The 24,707-nt window shown below is 30.6% G+C and overlaps 1 protein-coding gene across 5 annotated transcripts in view; it reads right to left on the bottom strand.

The window, feature by feature from the left end:
- The window catches only part of LOC111688196 (phosphatidylinositol transfer protein beta isoform), a 46,521-nt gene extending 22,271 nt beyond the window's left edge, over positions 1-24,250 (bottom strand). Inside the window, exons 1-2 of one of the 5 annotated variants that reach the window (XM_046948454.1) lie at positions 24,126-24,250; positions 23,245-23,663 (exon numbers count right to left, since the gene is read on the bottom strand). In XM_046948454.1, coding sequence (XP_046804410.1) covers positions 23,245-23,261 — 17 coding nt within the window. In that variant the 5' untranslated portion in view covers positions 23,262-23,663; positions 24,126-24,250. Of the gene's footprint in view, positions 1-23,244; positions 23,664-23,897 lie in introns of all 5 variants that reach the window. The other 4 variants (XM_046948453.1, XM_023450678.2, XM_046948455.1 and 1 more) reach the window with 4 other exon arrangements.
- Between the last annotated feature and the right edge of the window lie 457 nt (positions 24,251-24,707).

The raw sequence follows: 24,707 nt of genomic DNA, 5'->3' as shown, positions 1-24,707 counted from the left end.
TATAGTCTAGTCTATAGTCTAGTCTATAGCCTAGTCTATAGTCTAGTCTATAGTCTACTCTATAGTCTAGTCTATAGTCTAGTCTATAGTCTAGTCTATAGTCTAGTCTATAGTCTAGTCTATAGTCTAGTCTATAGTCTAGTCTATAGTCTAGTCTATAGTCTAGTCTATAGTCTAGTCTATAGTCTAGTCTATAGTCTAGTCTATAGTCTAGTCTATAGTCCAGTCTATAGTCTAGTCTATAGTCTAGTCTATAGTCTACTCTATAGTCTAGTCTATAGTCTAGTCTATAGTCTAGTCCATAGTCTAGTCTATAGTCTAGTCTATAGTCTAGTCCATAGTCTAGTCCATAGTCTAGTCTATAGTCTAGTCCATAGTCTAGTCTATAGTCTAGTCTATAGTCTAGTCTATAGTCCAGTCTATAGTCTAGTCTATAGTCTAGTCTATAGTCTAGTCTAGTCTATAGTCTAGTCTATAGTCTAGTCTATATTCTAGTCTATAGTCTATAGTCTAGTCTATAGTCTAGTCTATAGTCTAGTCTATAGTCTAGTCTATAGTCTAGTCTATAGTCTAGTCTATAGTCTAGTCTATAGTCTAGTCTATAGTCTAGTCTATAGTCTAGTCTATAGTCTAGTCTATAGTCTAGTCTATAGTCTAGTCTATAGTCTAGTCTATAGTCTAGTCTATAGTCTAGTCTATAGTCTAGTCTATAGTCTAGTCTATAGTCTAGTCTATAGTCTAGTCTATAGTCTAGTCTATAGTCTAGTCTATAGTCTAGTCTATAGTCTAGTCTATAGTCTAGTCTATAGTCTAGTCTATGGTCTAGTCTATAGTCTAGTCTATAGTCTAGTCTATAGTCTAGTCTATAGTCTAGTCTATAGTCTAGTCTATAGTCTAGTCTATAGTCTAGTCTATAGTCTAGTCTATAGTCTAGTCTATAGTCTAGTCTATAGTCTAGTCTATAGTCTAGTCTATAGTCTAGTCTATAGTCTAGTCTATAGTCTAGTCTATAGTCTAGTCTATAGTCTAGTCTATAGTCTAGTCTATAGTCTAGTCTATAGTCTAGTCTATAGTCTAGTCTATAGTCTAGTCTATAGTCTAGTCTATAGTCTAGTCTATAGTCTAGTCTATAGTCTAGTCTATAGTCTAGTCTATAGTCTAGTCTATAGTCTAGTCTATAGTCTAGTCTATAGTCTAGTCTATAGTCTAGTCTATAGTCTAGTCTATAGTTTAGTCTATAGTCTAGTCTAAGTCTAAGTCTAGTCTATAGTCTAGTCTATAGTCTAGTCTAAGTCTAGTCTATAGTCTAGTCTATAGTCTAGTCTATAGTCTAGTCTATAGTCTAGTCTATAGTCTAGTCTATAGTCTAGTCTATAGTCCAGTCTATAGTCCAGTCTATAGTCTAGTCTATAGTCTAGTCTATAGTCTAATCTATAGTCTAGTCTATAGTCTATTCTATAGTCTAGTCTATACAGTATAGTCTATAGTCCAGTATATAGTCTAGTCTATAGTCTAGTAATCTAGTCTATAGTCTAGACTAGTCTATAGTCTAGTAATCTAGTCTATAGTCTAGACTAGTCTATAGTCTAGACTGGTCTATAGTCTAGACTAGTCTATAGTCTAGTCTATATTCTAGCTTATAGTCTAGTCTAGTCTAGAGTATAGTCTATAATATAGTCTAGGCTGTAGTCCAATCGATAGTCTAGTGTACAAACTAGACTATAGCCAAGTCTATTCTATAGTATAGCGTAAAACTTGAATAAATACTTTTTTTGTTATAATTATAATTTCAAAATTTAAGTTTTCCATGCCTGCAATAAGATAAGAACTGAACCAAAAACAACCTAAAAATGTAAACGAATGCAAACAAATGTAAACTGCTGGTAAAATTTCGAAAAAAAAGGAGAAATAAAAATCAAACTATTTGTTGTTGCTGGAGATAGGAAATACAGTGTGTATTGAATGTAGTGTACAATGGAAGAGCAGAGATGGTTGGTGGCAGTAGTAGTGGGACGTAGTATGAAAGGCCTTTAGCAAATGTAAAAACAAAGTAATTTTCGAAATAACTATAATGGAAAGATAAAAACATGAAAATTATTATTGTTGTTGTTTTATGATTATTATTTGAAATATCAGGCCACATGTTCGAAAATGTTTAACGAATGGAATAAAAAAACCTAAACTTGTCAACGATACAAAGTACAAGAAATTAATGTTACAATTTTGATAAATTGATTTTAATTAATTGAAAATTTGAAAAATTATTTTAAATTCTGCAATTGAAAATATTAGACATTTATTTAAAAAAGTACATATTCAAAAAGAAAAAGATCATAACTGAAATGTCTATAGTCTAGTCTATAGTCTAGTCTATAGTCTAGTCTATAGTCTAGTCTATAGTCTAGTCTATAGTCTAGTCTATAGTCCAGTATATAGTCTAGTCTATAGTCTAATCTATAGTCTAGTCTATAGTCTAGTCTATAGTTAAGTCTTTAGTCTAGACTATAGTCTATTCTATAGTCTAGTTTATAGTCTAATCTATAGTCCAGTCTATGGTCTAGTCTATAGTCTAGTTTATGAATTAGTTTATGAACTAGTTTATAGACTAGCCCATTATTTAGTCTTTTGATTTGCTTACAGCATAGTATATGTTCTAGACTATACTAATTAATAGCCACTTGTTTCGCCTGCTGCAAGTCATTGTACTATTTATTGTTTATTATTATTTTTTATTTTTAATATATGTAATTAAAGTTTTAAATGTTAAAGGCAATTTATTAAAATGTTCATGCCAATTAACATATATTTTTTACTATAATTTATAATGTGACACTTGAAAGCTAAAATACTTCAATTAAACAAACGTTTTTTTTCTTTTCTCAAACTAAACATATAATTGCAAAATAAGTTTTAAAAATTGTTTGATATTATTTTATTAAAATGTTTTTAATAAAAATGTTATAATAATATAAAGTTATTTAAACAAAAAAACTAATTTTATAAAAAAAATTATTATTAAAATTAATTTACAGCATAATAAGGCATTGTTTTAACAGATTATTATTTTATAATATTAATTGCTGGGAAAATTAATTAGTTATAGGCGGATTTTTTTTAAATTTAATTTAAATGAAAAATCAAAAAGTAATTTATTTAAAAAAAATGTTTCAAATTGTCTCGCTCACCCTGGTTTTAAATTAAAAGGATATATTTTTATGAATGAAAAAGTTTTGGGAATAAAACTCAATTCATACTATTAATTACAAAATTCATTTCAGTTATGATCTTTTTCTTTTTGAATATGTACTTTTTTAAATAAATGTCTAATATTTTCAATTGCAGAATTTAAAATAATTTTTCAAATTTTCAATTAATTAAAATCAATTTATCAAAATTGTAACATTAATTTCTTGTACTTTGTATCGTTGACAAGTTTAGGTTTTTTTATTCCATTCGTTAAACATTTTCGAACATGTGGCCTGATATTTCAAATAATAATCATAAAACAACAACAATAATAATTTTCATGTTTTTATCTTTCCATTATAGTTATTTCGAAAATTACTTTGTTTTTACATTTGCTAAAGGCCTTTCATACTACGTCCCACTACTACTGCCACCAACCATCTCTGCTCTTCCATTGTACACTACATTCAATACACACTGTATTTCCTATCTCCAGCAACAACAAATAGTTTGATTTTTATTTCTCCTTTTTTTTCGAAATTTTACCAGCAGTTTACATTTGTTTGCATTCGTTTACATTTTTAGGTTGTTTTTGGTTCAGTTCTTATCTTATTGCAGGCATGGAAAACTTAAATTTTGAAATTATAATTATAACAAAAAAAGTATTTATTCAAGTTTTACGCTATACTATAGAATAGACTTGGCTATAGTCTAGTTTGTACACTAGACTATCGATTGGACTACAGCCTAGACTATATTATAGACTATACTCTAGACTAGACTAGACTATAAGCTAGAATATAGACTAGACTATAGACTAGTCTAGACTATAGACCAGTCTAGACTATAGACTAGTCTAGACTATAGACTAGATTACTAGACTATAGACTAGTCTAGACTATAGACTAGATTACTAGACTATAGACTAGACTATATACTGGACTATAGACTATACTGTATAGACTAGACTATAGAATAGACTATAGACTAGACTATAGATTAGACTATAGACTAGACTATAGACTAGACTATAGACTAGACTATAGACTAGACTATAGACTAGACTATAGACTAGACTATAGACTAGACTATAGACTAGACTATAGACTAGACTATAGACTAGACTATAGACTAGACTATAGACTAGACTATAGACTAGACTATAGACTACACTATAGAATAGACTAGTTCATAGTTTATAGACTAGTTCATAGACCAATCAATAGTCTACAGTCTAGATCATAGAGTTGTCCATAGACTAGGTTATATACTTATTTATAGAGAAGTCCATATAGTCCAATGACCAATCTAAACCAAATACCAATCAATATTACATAGACTAATCCATAGACAAGTCAATAAACAAGTCCAGGGCCAGTCAATAGACAATTCAAAATACTTCATAGTTTATAGACTTCCATATAATAGTCCAAAGACTAATCAATAGTCTAAACACTAGAGACTAGTACATACAATAGTCCATTGGCTAATCTTTATACAAGTCCAATGACAAATCAATAGATCAGTCAATATACTAGTCAATAGACCAGTCAATAGTCTATAAAGTATTGACTCTGGACCATATTTTGACTAATCCATAGACAAGTCCAAAAACAAATCAATAGAACAGTCAATATACTAGTCAATAGGTCAGTCAATAGTAGAGTCAAAAGTATTGACTCTGGACGCCGCTGATAATGATTGGAATCGCACATGTATTTCAGAAAAAAAAATTCATCAATTTGAACGGAGTTGCCACACAATATTGTGCTAATATTTAAATAGTGAAAACTACTATAAATGTCTATATTGTGCATAAAAATCTTATATAGAAACAGGATTCTATTATACAGAGATTTTTCAATATAATAAATGCTTATAATGACAATTTCGGAAGAAAAAGTTAAATTGAGCCGACAATTTAGCCGCCGCCGACGACCATTTGGTATCGGCTTGTATCTCTGCAGTCAATAGTCCATCCAAAGCTCATAGAATAACACATATACTAGTCCATAGTCTAGAACATAGGTTAATCCATAGTCTAGACAATATAGACTAGTATAAGAAATAGATCCATCGACTTATTAATGGACTAGTATACATAATCTATAGACTTATCAGTAGGCCTTTTAAGAGACTAGTCCCTAGACTAATAAATAGTCTAGTCCACAGACAAGTGAATTGGCTAGTAGTATAGTCCAAGTTTTTAGAATAATCCATATAATAAACTAGTCCATATGCCAGACCACACACAACGAATGTGCATAAAATTAAAATAACACCATATTGTCATTTTGAAAACTATCGTTGCAATTTTTACAAAACGTCGTTGTCATTGCAACAGCGCATTGTTGTCATTCCGATTGCACTTATATTATTTAGGCAATTCATAATTCTGATTTCTACAACGAATCGTTGACATTTGGACATCACAATGTTCTATTTTATAACATAGCGTTATATGATAACATTGACAACTGATGTTATTGAAAATTTAAAAACACTTTGTTGTAAATTTGATACCAAGCGTGTTTAATTTTAAAAATTATTTTTTTCCTCTATATAGTTTGTTTCAAACTTTTAGCCTGTCCTAACTATTTATCGACAATTTTATGACTCTAGGGTTATCATTATTATTCCTTAATTAATTATTTAAATAAAAAAATTCCCAAAGGGAACAATAACAATAAAAAATTTAACCTAAAGAAGCTAGGGAACAAAGAGCATGTCTGACAGACAATTTCTTATAATTAAATAATTAGTCACTATAGACAATAACTTGTCAATGTAAAAAAAAAACGTGTATAAACATAACATTTCGTGCAATGACAAAAAGTTGTATTATTATTGTCTTACGTTTTCTTCAAATTCAATAAATATGAAAAAGAAATACTAAATGTTATTTTATATTTATAACAGTACAAACTACAATATTTTATGATTGAAATGTAAAATGTCTTGAAACAATAGTCTGACTGAATGTCTGTCAATTTCATAGAAGTGTCATGAGCTAAATTACCCCTATAGAGAGTAATTAAAATGCAAAAAAAATATGATGTCAATTTGGAAATAAAGCAAAAGCGTAGAAAATCATATTGATGTTGTAATTAAAACCTAGAATATGTTATTTTGTTATTCAAATATGTGCGGCAATATCATTTCTTTTATACACTATACACATTCAATAATAACACATTTCCTTTCAAATGATATACATATTATATAGCATTGATTTTTTAAGAATATCTTTGACTAAATCTTTGATAAAGTTCATTCTACAGATATGAATCAATTTTTAATAAACACGTTAAACGATGGACTTCTTAACGAAAGTCTTTCCCGGTTCACCACAAAATTGTGAATATAAAAGATTAAATCACAACTTATATATCTACCTAGTTATAGTGAAATTTACATGTCCAACAAATCCACTTATATATGACATGTACAAAAAAAATCCAAATAAAATTAAAACATCATTTAATTTAAATACTACAATTGAGACGTGGGGAATACAATGCTCTGCATGATTTGTATAAAATAGAAAATTATTTTTTTTTGCTTTTTTTAGTTTATTGTTTTAAATCAAAACAATTACTTTTTGTAGTAGTTTTTGCAAATAGAATAAAATTTAGTTTGATGAAATTAGATAAACACTAAATATAATAACAGGAGGATTATATATAATTACTAATTCCATAGCATAATGTGCTTTGTAAGCCTAAAATCTATATAAAAAGCCAACTCAATGATTTTTGAAGATTCTATCTCTAACAGTTTCCCAGATATACAAATTTTTGTATATAAAATTCATGTGGTAGGAGCCAAGCCCTCATTTAAAGTCACTTATTTATTACCCAAATATGGACATGGATGTCAGAGTTCTTTGTGCAAAAGTTGAGGTTTTAAGCTCTAATAGATTTCTTGATCAACGGTTTTTTGATCATGGGAGTTGATGGCAATTTTTTTTTTTTGAAATATGCCAATAGTTGTTAAAATTTTAAGTTTGTAAATCTAATAGTTTTCCAGATATGGTTTGGTTAGATTTGAATAAGGACCATACAAGTATGTGTTTATTGACAAGATCAACATGAATGTCGAGAATACCTTGACGTCCTTATCTCACGGTGGTCTTTTTCATCAACTGGGTAGACTTGAGAACGGTCTACCATCGCCCCTTTATTCTTCAATGATGAATTCAGGTGGCAATTTTTGTACATTGGTCCTTGTTGATTCGGCAATAGCACCTAGAGACGTAACCGGTTGACCGAAGTACAGATCCATCAAATAAACTGAAGACATTGTTCTTACTCACAGGGACACACTGTGGTAATTCTGATATGAACAGAGTATACTCTGAACATAACTGGACAAGAAAGGAAAGTTCAATGGTATCATTTGAATATGATACCTTTCATCCATCATCATACAGCACACATCTCATTCATACGACACATTCATAAGAGAAAAACATACTACAGATTTATTATAGGTAGACGGGTGGGTGAGGCCCGCCGTACCCCACATTCATCCCGTACCATATACAATTAATACCAACTCATTTTCAACGCTTATTGCCACAGTCACTCCTCTGTGGGGTATCTATTGTTTCGGCAACAGCACCGAACTTATCCCGAAATATTGACTTTGCCTTACATCATACTTTTAACCGCCACTTACTCTCCCCGCGAATTGGGGTCTAAACCACAGCCACTACGTGGATGCCGAAGGAACCTCAACCAACTGACCAGCCAGGATATAGTCCTGCGGGTAACTGGCCACCCGTAGTACCAGATTATGCGATGCTCTGGTCTGACCTCTGTCAATCTATGCAAAGACTAAGCCAAACAGTAGACTGTAACCAATTTTTTAGTCCGGCAAGACTAGAGGTATTGGCCACCTCTTTATACCCCAGGATTGCAATAACACCAAGGCGGAGGCTTCACCATGCCCCCCGGGGGGGTGACATGATCAACAGTTGATCCAAAATAAAACATCATATAAGCATGTAGATTGCCTCATTAGGTTTTCTTTCAATAATATGCATTTTTTTGGTATTTTGCCGATTTATTACTTAAATGTTCAGATTTATGTCAAAATAATAGAAATTTAGTTCTAATAGTTTTTCAGATATACGAATTTGTATGTTTAATTCATATGGGAAGTGTAGGGGGTAATCCCATAAAAAGTACATCGTCTTTTTTCCTAAATATTCTTATAAAAGTTTATGGTCTTTGTGCGAAATTTTAAGATACTAATTCCAATAGTTCCCTAGATAAACGGATTTTAGCATTTATTTACTATGGGAGGTGCAACGCCCCCCATTTTTTCTCCTATACGAAAGTTGTTCCGACAAGAATTGAGAACTGAAGATGGTATATTTTCTCAGATATACTAATTTAATAGTTTTATTTATATGTTAGCTTCCACGCCTACTATAGCTGGGCTGTCCATTTTATCCCCATATGGATGTCATATAGTTGTCCATACAAATTTTAAAACACCAACTCTTGCAGTTTCTAAGATATATGATTTTTAGTACTTATATTGTACGTGGGCGTGGCACGACGAAATTTATATTATTTCGGCTGATTTTTGTGCTCGAATTAGGGAAAATTGGTTTCATCGCATTCACATGTGACAGAGCCTACGTCAACCGCGGTTAAACTGGAGGTGTTTAAGCGGACCTACATACGCAAAGGACCTTTTAACGATGTCGAAAAATTTCCCAATAGTGTCCAAAAACTAATTCATAAATTCATCTTCAATGCAATGACAAATTCCAGTGCATATTTCATCACTTGAAAGCAGTTTTTCTCTTGATGATTTTTAATTTAATTAAAAATAAGTCGCTTGGGTGATTTTTGAGTTTAAATTCCAATTTCAGATAAACAAATATGAACAGAGTTAAAAAACTGGGCCGAATAAAAACATTCTTGACTAAGTAACATTTTTTGTAATATTTTCACTGAAACTTTAACAAATTTCATTATATTAATGAAATAGTTTTACAATGATGAAGAAAAACAGATTCATAAAATGAATGAAACATTCTTTAATAATACAACGAACGGCTACATTTGCTTCATTCCGGGACTCAGCTTCTCTCTTGATAAGCTTTTTTCTAAATTAAAAATTTGTCAACTAGAGAAATTCTAAAAACTAAATAAATTTAAATTCTTTAAAAATTATTAAAATTTTTAAATTGATTTTTGAAAAATAGATTTCGTTAAAATTTTTAAACAAAATTTCGTTCTTTCATCACTTTATTATAAATTTGTGCAAATATTAAAAATAAAATACAATTAATATTGAAATGTTCTGTAAACAATTGTATTTAATATTAATATTTTTTTCTTTATTATTTCGAATTGAAAATAAACAAAATATTTAAAAAGTTCATTCTTGAATATAATTTAATTGTGAGACAAAACATTTGCCAATTTTACTACGAAAAAAAAACTACAAATAAAAGTTTATTACTTTTTATTATTAAATAATAAAATGCAAGTATTCAATTTTAAATTTTATTATATTTTATATAATTGAGAATTAGACAGTGAAGATCGAAAGCATTTTTAAGAAAATGACAAATTTAAAAAAAAACCCCAAAGAGAGTGGGAAAAATGAAGAGAAACAGGGAGAGAGGGATTGTTGTCTAATATAAAATTGTTTACAATTATATTATGATGTCATTTGTAAAAATAATAAAATTTTTAATGCATTTTGTTGTCATACTCATGTTTACTTTTAATAAAATCATAAATTTTTATTGAAATTTTGTTAATTTAAAGGTCAATAGTCTATACTAAACACAACCAGTTGAATGACTGACATCTTGAGCAGATTTCTTTTTAGTTTTATTATTTAATTGACACCATTCGTCTTTGTATGATCTTTATTTGTTCGAACAGTGGTTAAAGATCGAAGAAATTTTAAAAAGACAACATTATAACTTCATGGACTGCATATGTAAAAATTGCATCACATTTATGAAAGATATTTTCATATATTTAAAAGTTTTGTAACATTAATGAAATATGTCATAATATTGACGAAATAAAACCATTAACATAATTTACTTCATTTTGTTTATGAAAAGCACCTAGAGATGTAATCGGTGGACCGAAGTACGTAGACTTAGAAAAATCCAATGGTGTCATATACATGTAACACCAACTATTTTCCAACGCTCAGTCCCACAGTCAATCCTCTGTAAGGGATCTGTTGTCAATGGCTATAGCCCCGAACTTATCTTGATATACAGACTTTACGTGCATCAGTCTTTTAACCGCAATTCACCCTTTCCACGAATTTGGAATTAAACCACAGTTACTACATGGATCCCTAAGGAACCTCAACCTATATATATAGTCCGGCGGGAAACTAGCCACCCGTAGTACCAGGTTGTGTTGTTCTCTGGTTCGACCCCATGTCAAATCATTCCAAATAATGCCCGAGGAGTGAAGTAAAGTCTAAAATCCCGGCAGATTAGAGGTACTGGTAGCACCTCTTTTTTCAGGATTGCAATAAAACCAAGATGGGGTCTATCACCAAAGTAAAATGTCCCCGGGGGATGAATGTCAAGAGTTTTACGAGTGAATGTCAAGAGTTTTACGAGTTTTTCCCCACGATGGTCTTTTTCATTCACTGGGTAGACTTGAGAACGGTCTACCATCGCCCCTTTATCCTTCAATGAAGAACTCAGGTGGCAATTTTTGTACATTGGCTTTGACCGGTCCATGCACAAGTACTTTGCTAAAGTACTCGAGATATCTAATCTCTGACCATTGGATGGCCTCTGTTGATTCGGCAACAGCACCTAGAGACTAACTGGTGGACGTACCAGATTACGAGGTGCTCTGGTTCGACCTCTTTAAATCTATGCAAGGACTAAGCCAAACAGAAGACTGTAACCAATTTTTTAGACCCGGCCAGATTAGATGTATTGGCCACCTCTTTATACCCCGGGATTGCAATAACACCAAGGTGGAGGCTTCATCAAAGTAACATGCCCCCGGGAGGATGTCCCCGGGGGTCCAGGATCATCGTATGTACGAGAAAAACATACGCTGATATATGCAGGATCCATTATACCGTATGAAAGTCGAAAAAAACCTGCCGCCGAAAACTAAAGTAATATTGACACTAAGTTCGGGATAGGACAACATGCTTAAGGCGTACTGGTCTCGCCGTACCCAATGAATGTTCTGCGTGTGGAAAAGGACCTCATATTACCCACCACATATTCAATTGCTCAGCCAACTCTACTTCAATTTGACCAATGAATTTATAGACACATAAAGTTGAAGTAGAACAATTTTTAGACGTGGACATTGAAATAGAATTCCTCAGATTATTGTATAGTTTTAGCTGTTATAACAACAACATAACTCCTGCAACCACTCCAAAACTTGTACGTAAACAATTCCACACCAGACGAAAGTGTTGTTCCTAAGTTAATGTAAACATGAGATAAAACCAAAATTTCTCTTATTTTCCCGCTCAAAACACTGTGCCAAGTTAGAAGTAATTAATTTTCAAAATGTTCGTTTACATCTACATTTAGTTTTTCACTCTGCATTTTGGCTCTTGTTTACGCCATACATATACATATTTATTATTATTGAAATTCTATTGATAATTCAATAGAAATAAATGTGGCTGATGTCTGGCGCTGCTGCCATTAATAAATTTTTCCATACAATTGGCAAAAAAAAAACATTGATCAAACCGATAATAATGACGAATGCACACAAATTTAAAAATATCTTAAAACTGGTCATCATGTACCCCCTTAAACATACCTCTATCCGCCATTTATTGATACAAAAAAATATTAAGTGTTGAAATATTTAATTGAAAAATTAAAAATGTTTGAAATTTTAGATTTAACAGGAAATTAGAGCAAACAGAAAAAAATAGAATTCAAAAAAAAATACAATATTTAAAAAGAGGAAATCACTGCTAATTGAATGGAAATGAATAGATATAAAATCAAATTACTACTGCAGCAGACAGAGAGCAGACAAATGATGACACATTTGTTGCAGGTATCAATAAGGAAACTGTTTTTTTTTTATATTATTATTGATGATGATGTCAATGGAAATTATAGTAATAAAAGATATATATTTAAAAAAAACCCAAAGTAATAAAGGGCTATAAAATATACATATATTGGAGAATAGAACACAAATAATTTGTATAGTAATGGTAACCACATTTAGAAATGATAAGAATATTTATTAGCAGAACAATACACAAAGCATGTGATAACCCAATGAACATTGATGATGTCATGTAAATGCATTAGAGTTGCGATTTGATACTTTAGAAACTATCCACAACTTTAAGCCCAATATAGTCAATAACAAGAATATGAACAATATCTTTTAACATTTTATTGACAGTATAAGTTACTGCGAAGACAACCGGGTCAAGCATACTTGCCAATGCGAAGATAATAGAGGACGAGGCTAAAAACGCGGCTGGTTGAACAACTTCCAAATTTGCCAGATTTTTGGCCAATTGTGGAATCAGTTTTCCTCTAACAATAGAGACATCAAGGATTACAACGATAGCATACTGACAGATATAGAACAGCAAACAAGTACATGGAGACAACACATAGCAGCATATCAGCAGTGCGAATGACAATTTGCACGACGAGTGCAACTCTACAATGCCCACGACAACAATTGAGAAGATAAACTGCGTTCCCCTATCCCTTGAAGAGATTTTAGGCGACATTGTAAAAGTAAAGAGGAGCAAAGCACCGGGAAATTACGAAATTCCAGGAAACGCTACCGAATGAATGAATAAGAGTGTATATAATTAAACTACACAACAAAGGTGGCCTGACAGACTTTAATACTTGAAGAGGCATCACACTTCTGACTACAGTCAGCAAGATTATGGCGATTATTATTAACAATAGGTGAATGAGCATACAACGATCTGGTTGTGATAAATATGAGGTTTTTCGACCACATCATAATTATGCCGACCAGGCCAATACACTACGGATCATAATCGAACAATCAATGAAATAATGGTCGCACTTGTATTTAAAAAAGACTTTTGTGACCCAATTAAGATATTCCAATAAGAGCTGTATATGATAACACTTCCGAAGGTTTCTCATAACAAGAGGTGTTAGTGGAACATTTACTATAAATGTAGTTGTGAAGCTCTTAGACAATGTTAAGTACAATGTTAGGTTATCACATGTAGCCTTTTCGGCTTTACTTGTGTCCATGTTGATCCCTTTGTAATAATAGTGAGAGATAGGGAAGAGTGGAAAAAGAGACGTTGGCAAAGAGAAAATTAGAATAGCAGTAAGATATTGAGAAAGAGAAAAGACACCAGGCCAATTGCCATGGATAAAACTGTGTGAATAATGGATTCACACCCATTTTGTCAGATTAATGAGTTCCATGAGGCGTTCCAATTGATTATTTGACAAACTATCGGAATATTAGATTGACTATCGGTATAAATTCTGATATCCCTGTTAGATATCCGATAATACATTATACAATTTAACGACGTCTTTATCGCCGATATTTCTGCTTGAAGGATGTTACAATCATCATTAAGTCGGAAAGAGATTTTCGTTCTAAATTCCTCAGTGAAAATGCCACCGCCAACTCCTTTCGCCGTCTTGGATCTGTCTGTGTACACTCGGAAACAATTATTTGGCAAAAGGAGATATTCCTGAGACTCCGAAGAGATATAATATTGAAACTTTCTCACTAGAGACTGTACCGAAATTCAATAATCAACATTATATTGATTATTTGGTATGAGATCTTCTAGCATGGCCTTTGGAGTACTGTTTCCATTTGCAAGTTGCACTCAATCTGTCCGCAGTTGTCATAGCCAATTGCCTTGTTAGAAGGTCAACCGGGAGCCAGTTGAGCATATTGAACAAAGCCATTGAAGTAGTCGTTCTGAGAATGCCAGTTATAAGAAGCGCAGTAGTTCTCATGACTTTTTTCAGTTGTTGTCTGAGGCCTGTTAAGTACAAAGATTGAAAGAAAAGAAGAGAAATTTTCTGGAATTTCTACCGACATCTTGAGGATCTCGATTTCTCACAGGGAAGGATTTTATTATCAATTCTAAAGAAGTTAGGTGTTAAGACCAAGTCTATGAACAACACAAGATATGCCTTGGAGAGGAACCCTTAAGACAGTAAAAGAAAAGGACGTCCAAAGAACACATTGAAACATATTTGTAAATTCTTCCTAATAGATGTTGAAGGTAAATTTTAAAAGTCGCGGCTATATATTTAAATAGATATTCCGTTTGTGGAATATAGATTTTAAATTAGGATTTAGATTAGTAGAATCAGATTAGCTGGAAAATAGCCAATGATAATAGTATAAATATCTTAAATTAACCAAAATTTTACTTTTTTAATTTAATCAATTTAAGAATTTTTTTGTTTAAGCCAAATTTGATGTCAACAAGTTTACCTTTGAAGGCTCAAAATTTAATCGGCTCTCAGCACTAAAGTACTACAATTTTTTAGCGTTATCATTTGTTAATCTCCCTTTATTCACATTGTATATACAAAAACTTAATCTCCATGCAAAAAGACAAAAATAATTGAATCATAATCCAAAAACAGATCAATAATTCTTTATTCGTAATAAAAATAAAAGTTGTCAGTAGTCGTCTCAACGTAGCAATACGTATTTAACTAGAAAGGCAAATACAATGCAAATAAAAAATAAAGATGACTTTCAATAAAATCACTTTTTGGTTATAAAATATTAGTCAGTATTTTAATAAAATCGTGTTTCGGCTATTAACAGTCATCTACGTATGCGGACGTGTGCATACATTATTTATTAGTTTCTTTTTTTTTTTGGTTTTCTTTTAAAAATGATTAAACACTTAATAGAATTCTGATTAAACTGTTTTAGTCAGTGTAATCTAATCAATTATCATGACGTTTTAACCGTTTAACTGATTATTTTTTATATATGTATGAAAATCAGCAATTTTTGTAATACATCGTTGATTGATTCTTTTATTAAGTGCAAAAATGTTTTGCATTTAGATTAGTTCAAAAAACTACAAACAGACTTTTCCGACAACCATTTCCGTTTGTATTTTAATGTAAACACAAAAATTTCTATTAATTCTATAGCTTAATTCCCTAAATGTGAATTTTATTTTTTTTAGAAAAGTTTACTTTTACTAAGAACCTTGCTAAAACATACCTAATCTCTTGTCATAATAAAACATCTAAACAAGACATTTAAGTACTACTTAAGTAGAAATTATCAATAATTGATTAAATACTTGGGAAATAATGTGTTTTTTTTTTTTTTGTATTGCATTCATTTAAGAATTATGTTTTTTTACCTTTTATTAGTTAAAGCAGATCTCTTAAGGTTTTTATATAATTTTAAAATGTAGAGCAATCAGAGCTGGAAAATTTCATACTATTTTAATTTTTCAGTAATTTTTCACTGCATCACAGCAATGTATAGACTAGTCCATAAAGAACAACAAAATCTAACCTATAAATTAGACCATGCTTTAGTTAGTAGACTTTTCCATAGACTGGTCAAAAGAATTGTTAGAGAATAGACTGCTTTATAGTCTGACTAGTCAACAGACTTCAATTCAATGAACTAGATAGTCTATTAAGTTATAGACTAGCCAAGTGATTAGTCAACAAACTAGTTAATAGACTAGTGAATAGTTATTAAAATAGTTAACAGTCTAGGCACGTTAACAGACTAATCAATAGACGATTAAATAGTATAATGTACTAGTAAAAGGAATGGTGAACAGACTAGTCAACAGAGTTGTCAACAGACTAGTCAATAGACTCGTCAATAAACTAGTCAACAGACTATTTTAAAATATTAGTTAACAAACTAGTCAATAGACTAATCAACATACTATTCAATAGACTGGTCGACAGACTGGTCAAGAGACTAGTCAATAGACTAGTCAACAGACTAGTCAACAGACCAGTCAACAGACTAGTCAATAGCCTATTCAACAGACTAGTCAATAGACTTAAGTCATATTCAGCCAAAGATTGTTAACCCAGCGACAGCTGTATCAATCAAAAGTTTTTTCCCCAGGAAAGACCACAATCGAACAGCAGACTAGTCAACAGACTAGTTAGCAGACGAGTCAAGAGACCAGTCAACAGACAAGTCATTGTCATGAGTCTTGTCAAGATACCAGTCAACAGACAAGTCATTGTCATGAGTCTTGTCAATATACTAGTCAACAGGCAAATAACTAGTCAACAAACTAGTTGTAAGAATAGTCAACAGACTTAACAATCTAGTCAATAGTCAATAGATATTTCGATAGGAAAGGGCGAGATGCCACTCCCATATCAAGAAAATATTAAATCCGTATATTTAAGATAATATAAGAATCCTCAAATTTTGATGGAGCGTCTTTGGTGTCAATATGATTATTTAGGACAAAAAGTGGGCAGATTAGGGGTCGTGGCACATCACATATAAATGAAATGCAAAAATTCATTAATCTTGAAAACTATAACAGTTAGAATCTTAAAAATCTGCACGAGTAACTTGAAGCTCCATGTTAACATTTTGAGAAATAAATTGACGGACTCCAATAAGGGCACTTCCCTTTTAATAAAATACAAAAATTCGTTTATCTGGAAAACTAATTAAACTTCTTCGAATTTTGCACCAAGAATTTTAATATTCATCTGAACATTTTGGAGAAAAAGGAGCGGTAGTCCCATATGAATTAAATAGAAAAATTCTTATATCTGTGAAACTATTAGAGCTGAAATCCGCAAAATTTTAATAGAAGAACTTTGACTTTCATGGGCACATTTAGAGAATAACGGGCGGACTATTAAAGGGGGTGGCTTTGCGGCTTCCATATGAATTAAATACAAAATTCCATTTATCTGGGAAACTAATAGAACACGATTTTTCCAATTTTGCAAGAATAACTTTATTATATGTCTGAACATTTTGGAGAAGAAAGGGCAGGCTGTGAGTCGCCACTATTAGAGATAGAATCTACAAATTCTACATGAAGAACTTTGACATTCATATGAACTTTTAGGGAATAACGGTCTGACTTTCAAAGGGGTCTTGGCACTTTCTATATGCATTAAATACAAAATTTCGTTTATTTGAGAAACTATCATATTTTTGAAATTGTTTTATCGATTACATTAAAATCTTAATAAACATCCGGAAAAATTAGCGAATTGTAACAAATTATTATCTGAAAAACCATTACAGTTACAATCTTCAAGACGGTTTTGTCTTTATTTTGGTTTTTGGGTAGCGAATCACACTGGGTATAGCTAGTAATGTATAAAATGTACAAGTCCATAGATTATTCACTGGAAAAGTCCATATACATTCCCTAGAATAGCCCATAGTCAATAGATTAATTTATAGACTAGTCCATAGAATAGTATACGGATTATTAGAATCAACTAATATGTATAATCTTGTTCATTATTACCGTGAGTAATCAAAAGCCTAGTCCATAAAACAATCCATAGACTAATTTATAATCTAGTTCACAAACTAATCGAAGATTTGTCTATAGAATAGTTCAAAGACCAGTCTAGTAAATATGCTAATGGATAGATTAGTCAATAGTCCAGTTAATTGTTAAAAGGCAAAGGGCACGTTTTTCAGGTAAAGATAATCTATATTCTTTCTTTAAACCTAGTTTAATACATGTTTTGTGCGTTTTCTGTAAACAGTAACGTTACTTATTATCTTAGTTTAACTGAGTGTTATTGACCAATTAAACTTAAGTTATAAGTGAGAAATCACAATTATCAAAAACAATAAAACAATGATTTCGGAAAATCAAATACTATATATGTATTTTAAGTTAATTACAGATGTTCATTGTTTATATTATTGAATGAAAAGTTGGCTGTACTGACAAAGTTAACTCAACTTAAATCCATAACTAAAAAACACAATCATCGGTTAAAGTCCGCTTAAATTTGTTCCGAGTTTAATCTAACAGCAAGTTAAGCCTAGTTTAACTCAGTGTGGTTTTTATCAAAAAAAAAATACCATTTAATACAAAATCTATTTCAATATTGCCACGCCTGATAATAACCATGACTTTGAAGTATTTAGGGGCGGGGTAATGATTGTGTTCTCTATCTACTATCTAAAAGAAAAATTATATCTTATACAAGTATATAAGGTATGTTTGTATGTATGTAGGTAAATAAATAAATAAGTGTGTTTGTTAGTTATAATGTGTTTATTGGCAAATTTAATTTTATTTATATAATTTTATATAGTGTTGTTGTTGTTGCCATTGCTATTTTTTTTCTTATCGTCATCTATTTAATGGCACTTATTTTCTTCATTGATTTATTAGTTCTAATTTGTTGGTTTTTTGTTTTCTTTTACTTTTATTTGTCAATTTCTTTTCTCTTCGCAACTGCATCATTTCCTTTAAGATCTATGTTTAGTTTTGTTGTTTTATCTGTCATTACTGACAGTAACCACAAACACAAAACAATAATTTTATATGTAGTAAGAAAAAGTGACAATATTTTTTGGCAATATAATTTTAGAAGAAAAAAAAAACAACAATAACTTTACCTAGTTTTACAAGGTTTACTAGAGTAGTTTAGTTTCCATAAAAAATATCGAAATTGTTTAAAATTTAAATCAGAGTTTTTTGCTATTATTTCATTTTTGGCCTAATTAACCTCAGGCTCAATTCTTTTTAATTGAAAATAGATTTACACTTACTTAATTATACCCTACACCACTATAGTGGGGAGGATATTATACGTTTGTTACATACAAAAATATTGGTCCAATACCCAATAAAGTATACCGATCGATTCAGAATCATTTTTTGACTCGATTAAGACATGTTCGTCCGTCCGTCTGTCCGGCTGGCTGGCTGCCCATGTAAACTTTGTGCGCAAGGTACAGGCCGCAATTTTCAAGATAATTTGATGAAATTTGGACCAAGCATGTTTTTTGGCAGAGGGACGAATCCTATTGAAAATAGTTGAAATCGGTCCATTATTTCACCTAGCCCCCATACAACCGTACCTCCCGATTTGACCTTTTTTGCCATAATTACGTCAAATATTCTTTTATCTCTCTAAAAATTGGCACAAATAAGTTTTATATAATTATAAATGACACTGCAGATTTTCGTAAGGATCGGCCCTTATTTGACCCTAGCCCCCATGCAAATCCCCCTTCAAAAATGTCTTAAACGTCTAAAATTGACTTGTGACCATTTGTATCGCAATGAAACTCAACAAAATTAACTGTTATTTAAAAATATATCCTTTTCCCAAATTTACCGAGGATCGGCCCATATTTGACCTATATAAAGACTCATTTAGAAAATTTTGCTTAATATTTGCTTAAATATTTTGGAATTATGGTAATATTCAACATAAAAGGTTCTTTATAAAAAATAAAAATTTTTAAAATATACTCATGGTGTAGGGTATTATATGGTCGGCCATGCCCGACTATACTTTCCTACTTGTTTTTTTAACAAACTTAAAAATATGTTTTATTTCCCAAACGTATGAACAAGAACAAAAAATTTGTTAACGACATTTTCACATTAGTTCGTACAAAGAGAAATCTTATTGTTCCCATTTCTTTTCGAAGCAATACCAATAAAGAAAAACAATTAAGAAACTAAATACAATTCTTTTTTGAAAGCACATAAATAAAATTTCCATGAGAATTTTTCACATAGAATTTTAAATACATGTTTTACAGGTACAAAATACAAAAAAAAACAAGACTTTTACAATTCTACTGTATTTTTCTCTAAAAATTTGTGAAACAACATTGTTAATTGAAATTGAATGTAATGTTTAGGAAAACAAAAAGGAATAACCTAATAAGAATGGAAATTCAGAAAATAATATCCTTATAAATGATCTAGAAGTGAAAATATTGAAAAATTATTAAAATATGATTAAAAAATTACTTTAAAATGACCAGTAATGCGACTTATTAATGACACAAAAAAGATTCAAAAAAGAGTCATTGAAAGGTTACAATTTTCTCACGTACCATTTATGATAAGAAAATAAGCGCATTTACATGGTTAGATTAGGTTGATAGGAGGATGCATACTACATAAAAAACGAAGAAATACACTTAGGCCACAATCGGGCCTGTTGTGCGCTCCTTATCATGAGGAAAAAATGGAACTGAATGAATTATTTTTCAGTGTTCAGAAACTAAGTTTCTTGAACGTAATTCCTAAGAATTTTCCAATCAGTGTTAGTCAGGAATGATATTTCCGGAATAACATCACTTTGACGAATACATGGCAGTGGCAAAGAAACTGCTGTAGAGTTTCACTGTCCTCTCCACATGCTCTACATATGCCTGAATCAGCACGTCCAATTTTGCATAAATGTGCTCGTAATCCTGTGGGTCCACTCAGAATACGTACTATCATACTAACTTCAGACTTGCTCATTTTGAGGAGATTTTTCGTCTTTCGTCTATGGTCATCTCATAGTATTTTCGTAGTTCTACACACTGTTTCATTATTCCAAGAGGTCTTAGTTCCTCGAGCTCCCTTCCCTTTAAAGCTATTACATTCGCTCTTTCGTTACCGACTACTGTCAAATGAGATGGCACCCATACAATGAGCGTATATACATACATATACTAAATCGCCAGATTTAGGCTTTCCCATACAGTTCCTTAAGAACAAGTTTCTTGCAGTTCGTAAAATTGTAACCAGTAAAGGTGTCGATTTCTTCCTCATCCAACAACGCGCCATTTATAACTAATTCATTTTTAATACAGTTCCTGGTCATGAATGTTAGTGTAATTCGTGACCAGGAACCCATGTTTCGTTATCCTAGAATGTCTTGCTGTATCATTTAGAGATACTCGCCATTATTTGATTAACCAGATGTGATAGCAGTCTATATATGTACATATATCCCCCAATATGTGATAGTATCTTAACGAATTCCCTGCTAGATTAGTACCAGATTTTTCTGCCTAAAGAACACTACCGTAGTTAGGTTGTCTGAAGGATAATTTAATTCCAAATCCTTCAATGCCATTAGTGTAAACTCTCGATGTAGGTGATTGAGGTTTAAATTTAGACTTGATAATGTAATAGTCAAGATTATAATGCCTGTGCAATTTAAATCATAATTTTCCGAGGAAAGACTACCATTACACACCGCTAACTTTTATCTTAACTGCAGCTTTTGTATTTAAATAAACTCATTTCAAATCGTTATCTAAACATTAATAAACAAAATATATATTTTTTTCTATTAAATTTACCGCCTTCATTATTGTCGTAAACTAATTATAAACTTTTTTTATTCAGCTTATTGCACCTTATAAATGCTATTTGAATATTAATGATAAATTATATAGTAATTAGATAAAAAAAGCATAAAGTAAATTATAATAAGAAGAAATATGCCGTAATATATATTTGCGGTTCTTTTTTAAATATGACTGAAAAGGTGGCACGACATAATGTCCATGGACATTAGGAAAATTGTCATTTTTTGGTGGTGACACATCAAAAAATGGCTGTATTGCCATTAGGAAAATGGCGACTTTTCAGAAAAAACAGCGATTGTTTGAAAATCAATTTATAGAGAGATTTTTGGGAACTTGTAGAAAAAAGTCAAACAGCTTTCCTCTTAATTTAGACTTTTCGAAAAAAAATAGTATCGATTGTTTGAAAATCAATTTATAGAGAGATTGTTGAGAACTTGTTGATAGTGGAAATGTTTTCTATATATCTAATTTGTAGAAAAAAGGCAAATAGCAAGAAATAGGTAATATGTTTGTGAGATATTTTCAAATATTGGAAGATCTAACGGTCTCTTAGTTTAGATTAACAGAATTCCGGAATAACTAATATGGTTCCCTGAACATTGTAACCTTTAGAGTAACTGTATAGCAGACTAACTCGTCAGAAAGGGGAAGAATGAATTCGACAATTTTAACGGTAGATTATTATAGAATTTGTAAAAATTAAATGATATGGACACGGCATCTCATTGTCCAATATTCAGTGAAAGCAGGAAGCAATATTTTGGTTATTCTTTTGTCTTAAGGAATTTCGGGATAAGTTAAAGAAATAGAGCTTTGCGCTCCATCTACACTCCACTAACTCGACAAGAAAGGTGAGATGAATCGAAAATCTTGTCGGGAGATTACAATAGAAGTCGTCAAAATGAGGAGAAACAGTTATTAAAAGCAGAAAATAATATTATGATTCTTTTTGTCTTAAGGATACCGGGGACAAAATAAATAAATTTCATTAATAGAACGCGTTGGTTTAAATTAGTAAATACCTAGTAATCAATATTATAAAAAAGGCCAAAGAGGTACATAAGAAAAAATATTCCCACATTATAAAAAGAATGAAATTATTTTTAAACTCGTACTTTTAAACATAATTTGTTTTTGTTAAATATTTATTAATTGAACTAAACTTATAAACAATTTTAACTTCAACAACTTAACATTTATGAATAATTCAAACTTAAGCCTCTGCACGTAATCCCGATTAGATAATAACACTTAAAAAACGCTAAATTAGCAATAATAACAATGTCAAACTATTGTAAAAAACACATGTGTTTTTCTTTATCATCCAATAAGAAAAAACAGAGAGAGAAAGAAAGTGACCATGAGAGAATTATAACAAAAAAACGGCAAACTAGTTAATCGATTTATCACAAAAAATAAGAAATTTAGCGGCAAATATTTAGTTATTAACAAAAAGACAACAAATATAAACGAAATTAAAAAATATATATTTAAAAACTTAATGAAATAATTAAGCTTAATCTTATAAAATCAATAAAACATTTGTTGGTACCCAAAAAAAGGACACTTTTTTTGGGTACCAAAAGTTGCGAACGAAGAGATTTTAATAAGAAAACAAATAAATGAGAGTAAATTTTTGTTTTTTTTCCTTTTTGCTATTACTAAATACAAAATAGGGTATAAAAGTGAAAAGAGAAAAATGAAAAGAAAAAAACATGTAATTTATACTTACAATTCTTTAATCAGCATTTTTTACGATTTTCTTTTAACTTGTTGTAATTAATTAAATATTAATACACAATTGTTAATAACGATAGAATTTGTTCACTTGTTTCTTCTTTAATGGAATTGAAAATAAAATTTTCTTCACAAATTTTGTTATTATAGTTGCTGTTTAGTAGTTTTTGTTGTTGTTATTGTTGATATTAAATTTGACACTGATATCAGCAGCATTCACTTTATTCGTAATTATTTTTGTTGTTGTACGTACAAATGTTTGTTGTATTTTTTTTTTTCTTTTTTTTTATTATTATATTTTGAGTGTGAGAGTAGTAATGGTGTGATGAAGAAGGAAACAAATATAAAAAGGGGGAAATATATCGAAGGAGAACCGTTGTCGTCGTAACGGGGAGAGAAGGTCGTGGCTCTGAGCTGGCAAATATAAAAAAATGTATAATTTATGTTAAAAAAAATATGCCAAAAAATCCTATATTACAGAAATTTTTAATTAAATTTTAGCAGAAATTTAATAACTTTGTTTTAATTAAAAATAAACAAAAATTTTAGCTATAAATTAAAACTTTGTATTAAATAAAATACACTTTAGAGAATTTGCAAATAAAGAAAAAATCTATTGAATTTTTTTCACATCTATTTCGCACACACAAAATATCTGAAAAAAAAAGTTGTCTCCAACAATGTTTCTTTGATGACGTCCTCCTTTTAGTTTTTTTTCTTTTAATTTTTGTATGTGTATTGGCAAATTTTTTTTTGCTTTTTTTCTTCAAATGATTCTCACTTTATAAAATATTTTTTCTTAACACTTTTGTTTTAGTTTTTACAATTTCTAATTAATTAATTAATTTTAATTTATTGAAAATTAATTCTCTTTACTTTTTTATCTTCCAATTACGAACGTAACTTTTATTTGTAGCCGCTCGAAAAATCCATCTGTTAGATGTAGCAGAGACCTGTACCGACAAACTTTAACGACGGCGTCAGTGGCGTATGACACATGAAATTTCGGTGGCGGCTTAAAATCGCCTGTAAGCCGGCTAAATTTGCAACAGTGTTTTTAAAATTTTAACGTTATGAAACAGAAACGGTGTTTGTGTGATTGATTTTGCAAGAAAATTTTTTGAAAAATCAAATTTTGAATCTTTTGTAATATAATACTGGATTTTAACATAAATATAACAATATTCTGCTGCATGAAATCAAATATTCTCTCCACAATAGTGTATTTTCAAATGTTTATTTTTTACATAAACACTTAAAAAAAGTAATACCAAGTTAGGCAAGAATTTGTTGATTAGCGAATTCATTTTAATGTGGCAGCACCCTGTCGAATCTTATATACCCTACACCAAGAATGTTCAGAAAATTATCTAAAATTTCCGGAGAAATTACCGGTGAAATTTATGATATTATTTATTAAATGTGATAAAAATTTTATGAAAAAGCTTAAAAATTACA

This window comes from Lucilia cuprina, chromosome 4 (assembly GCF_022045245.1).
Source record: "Lucilia cuprina isolate Lc7/37 chromosome 4, ASM2204524v1, whole genome shotgun sequence".
Taxonomy (NCBI): domain Eukaryota; kingdom Metazoa; phylum Arthropoda; class Insecta; order Diptera; family Calliphoridae; genus Lucilia; species Lucilia cuprina.
The sequence above is the reverse complement of the archived record's forward strand: the minus strand, read 5'-3'. Positions and strand labels throughout refer to the sequence as shown.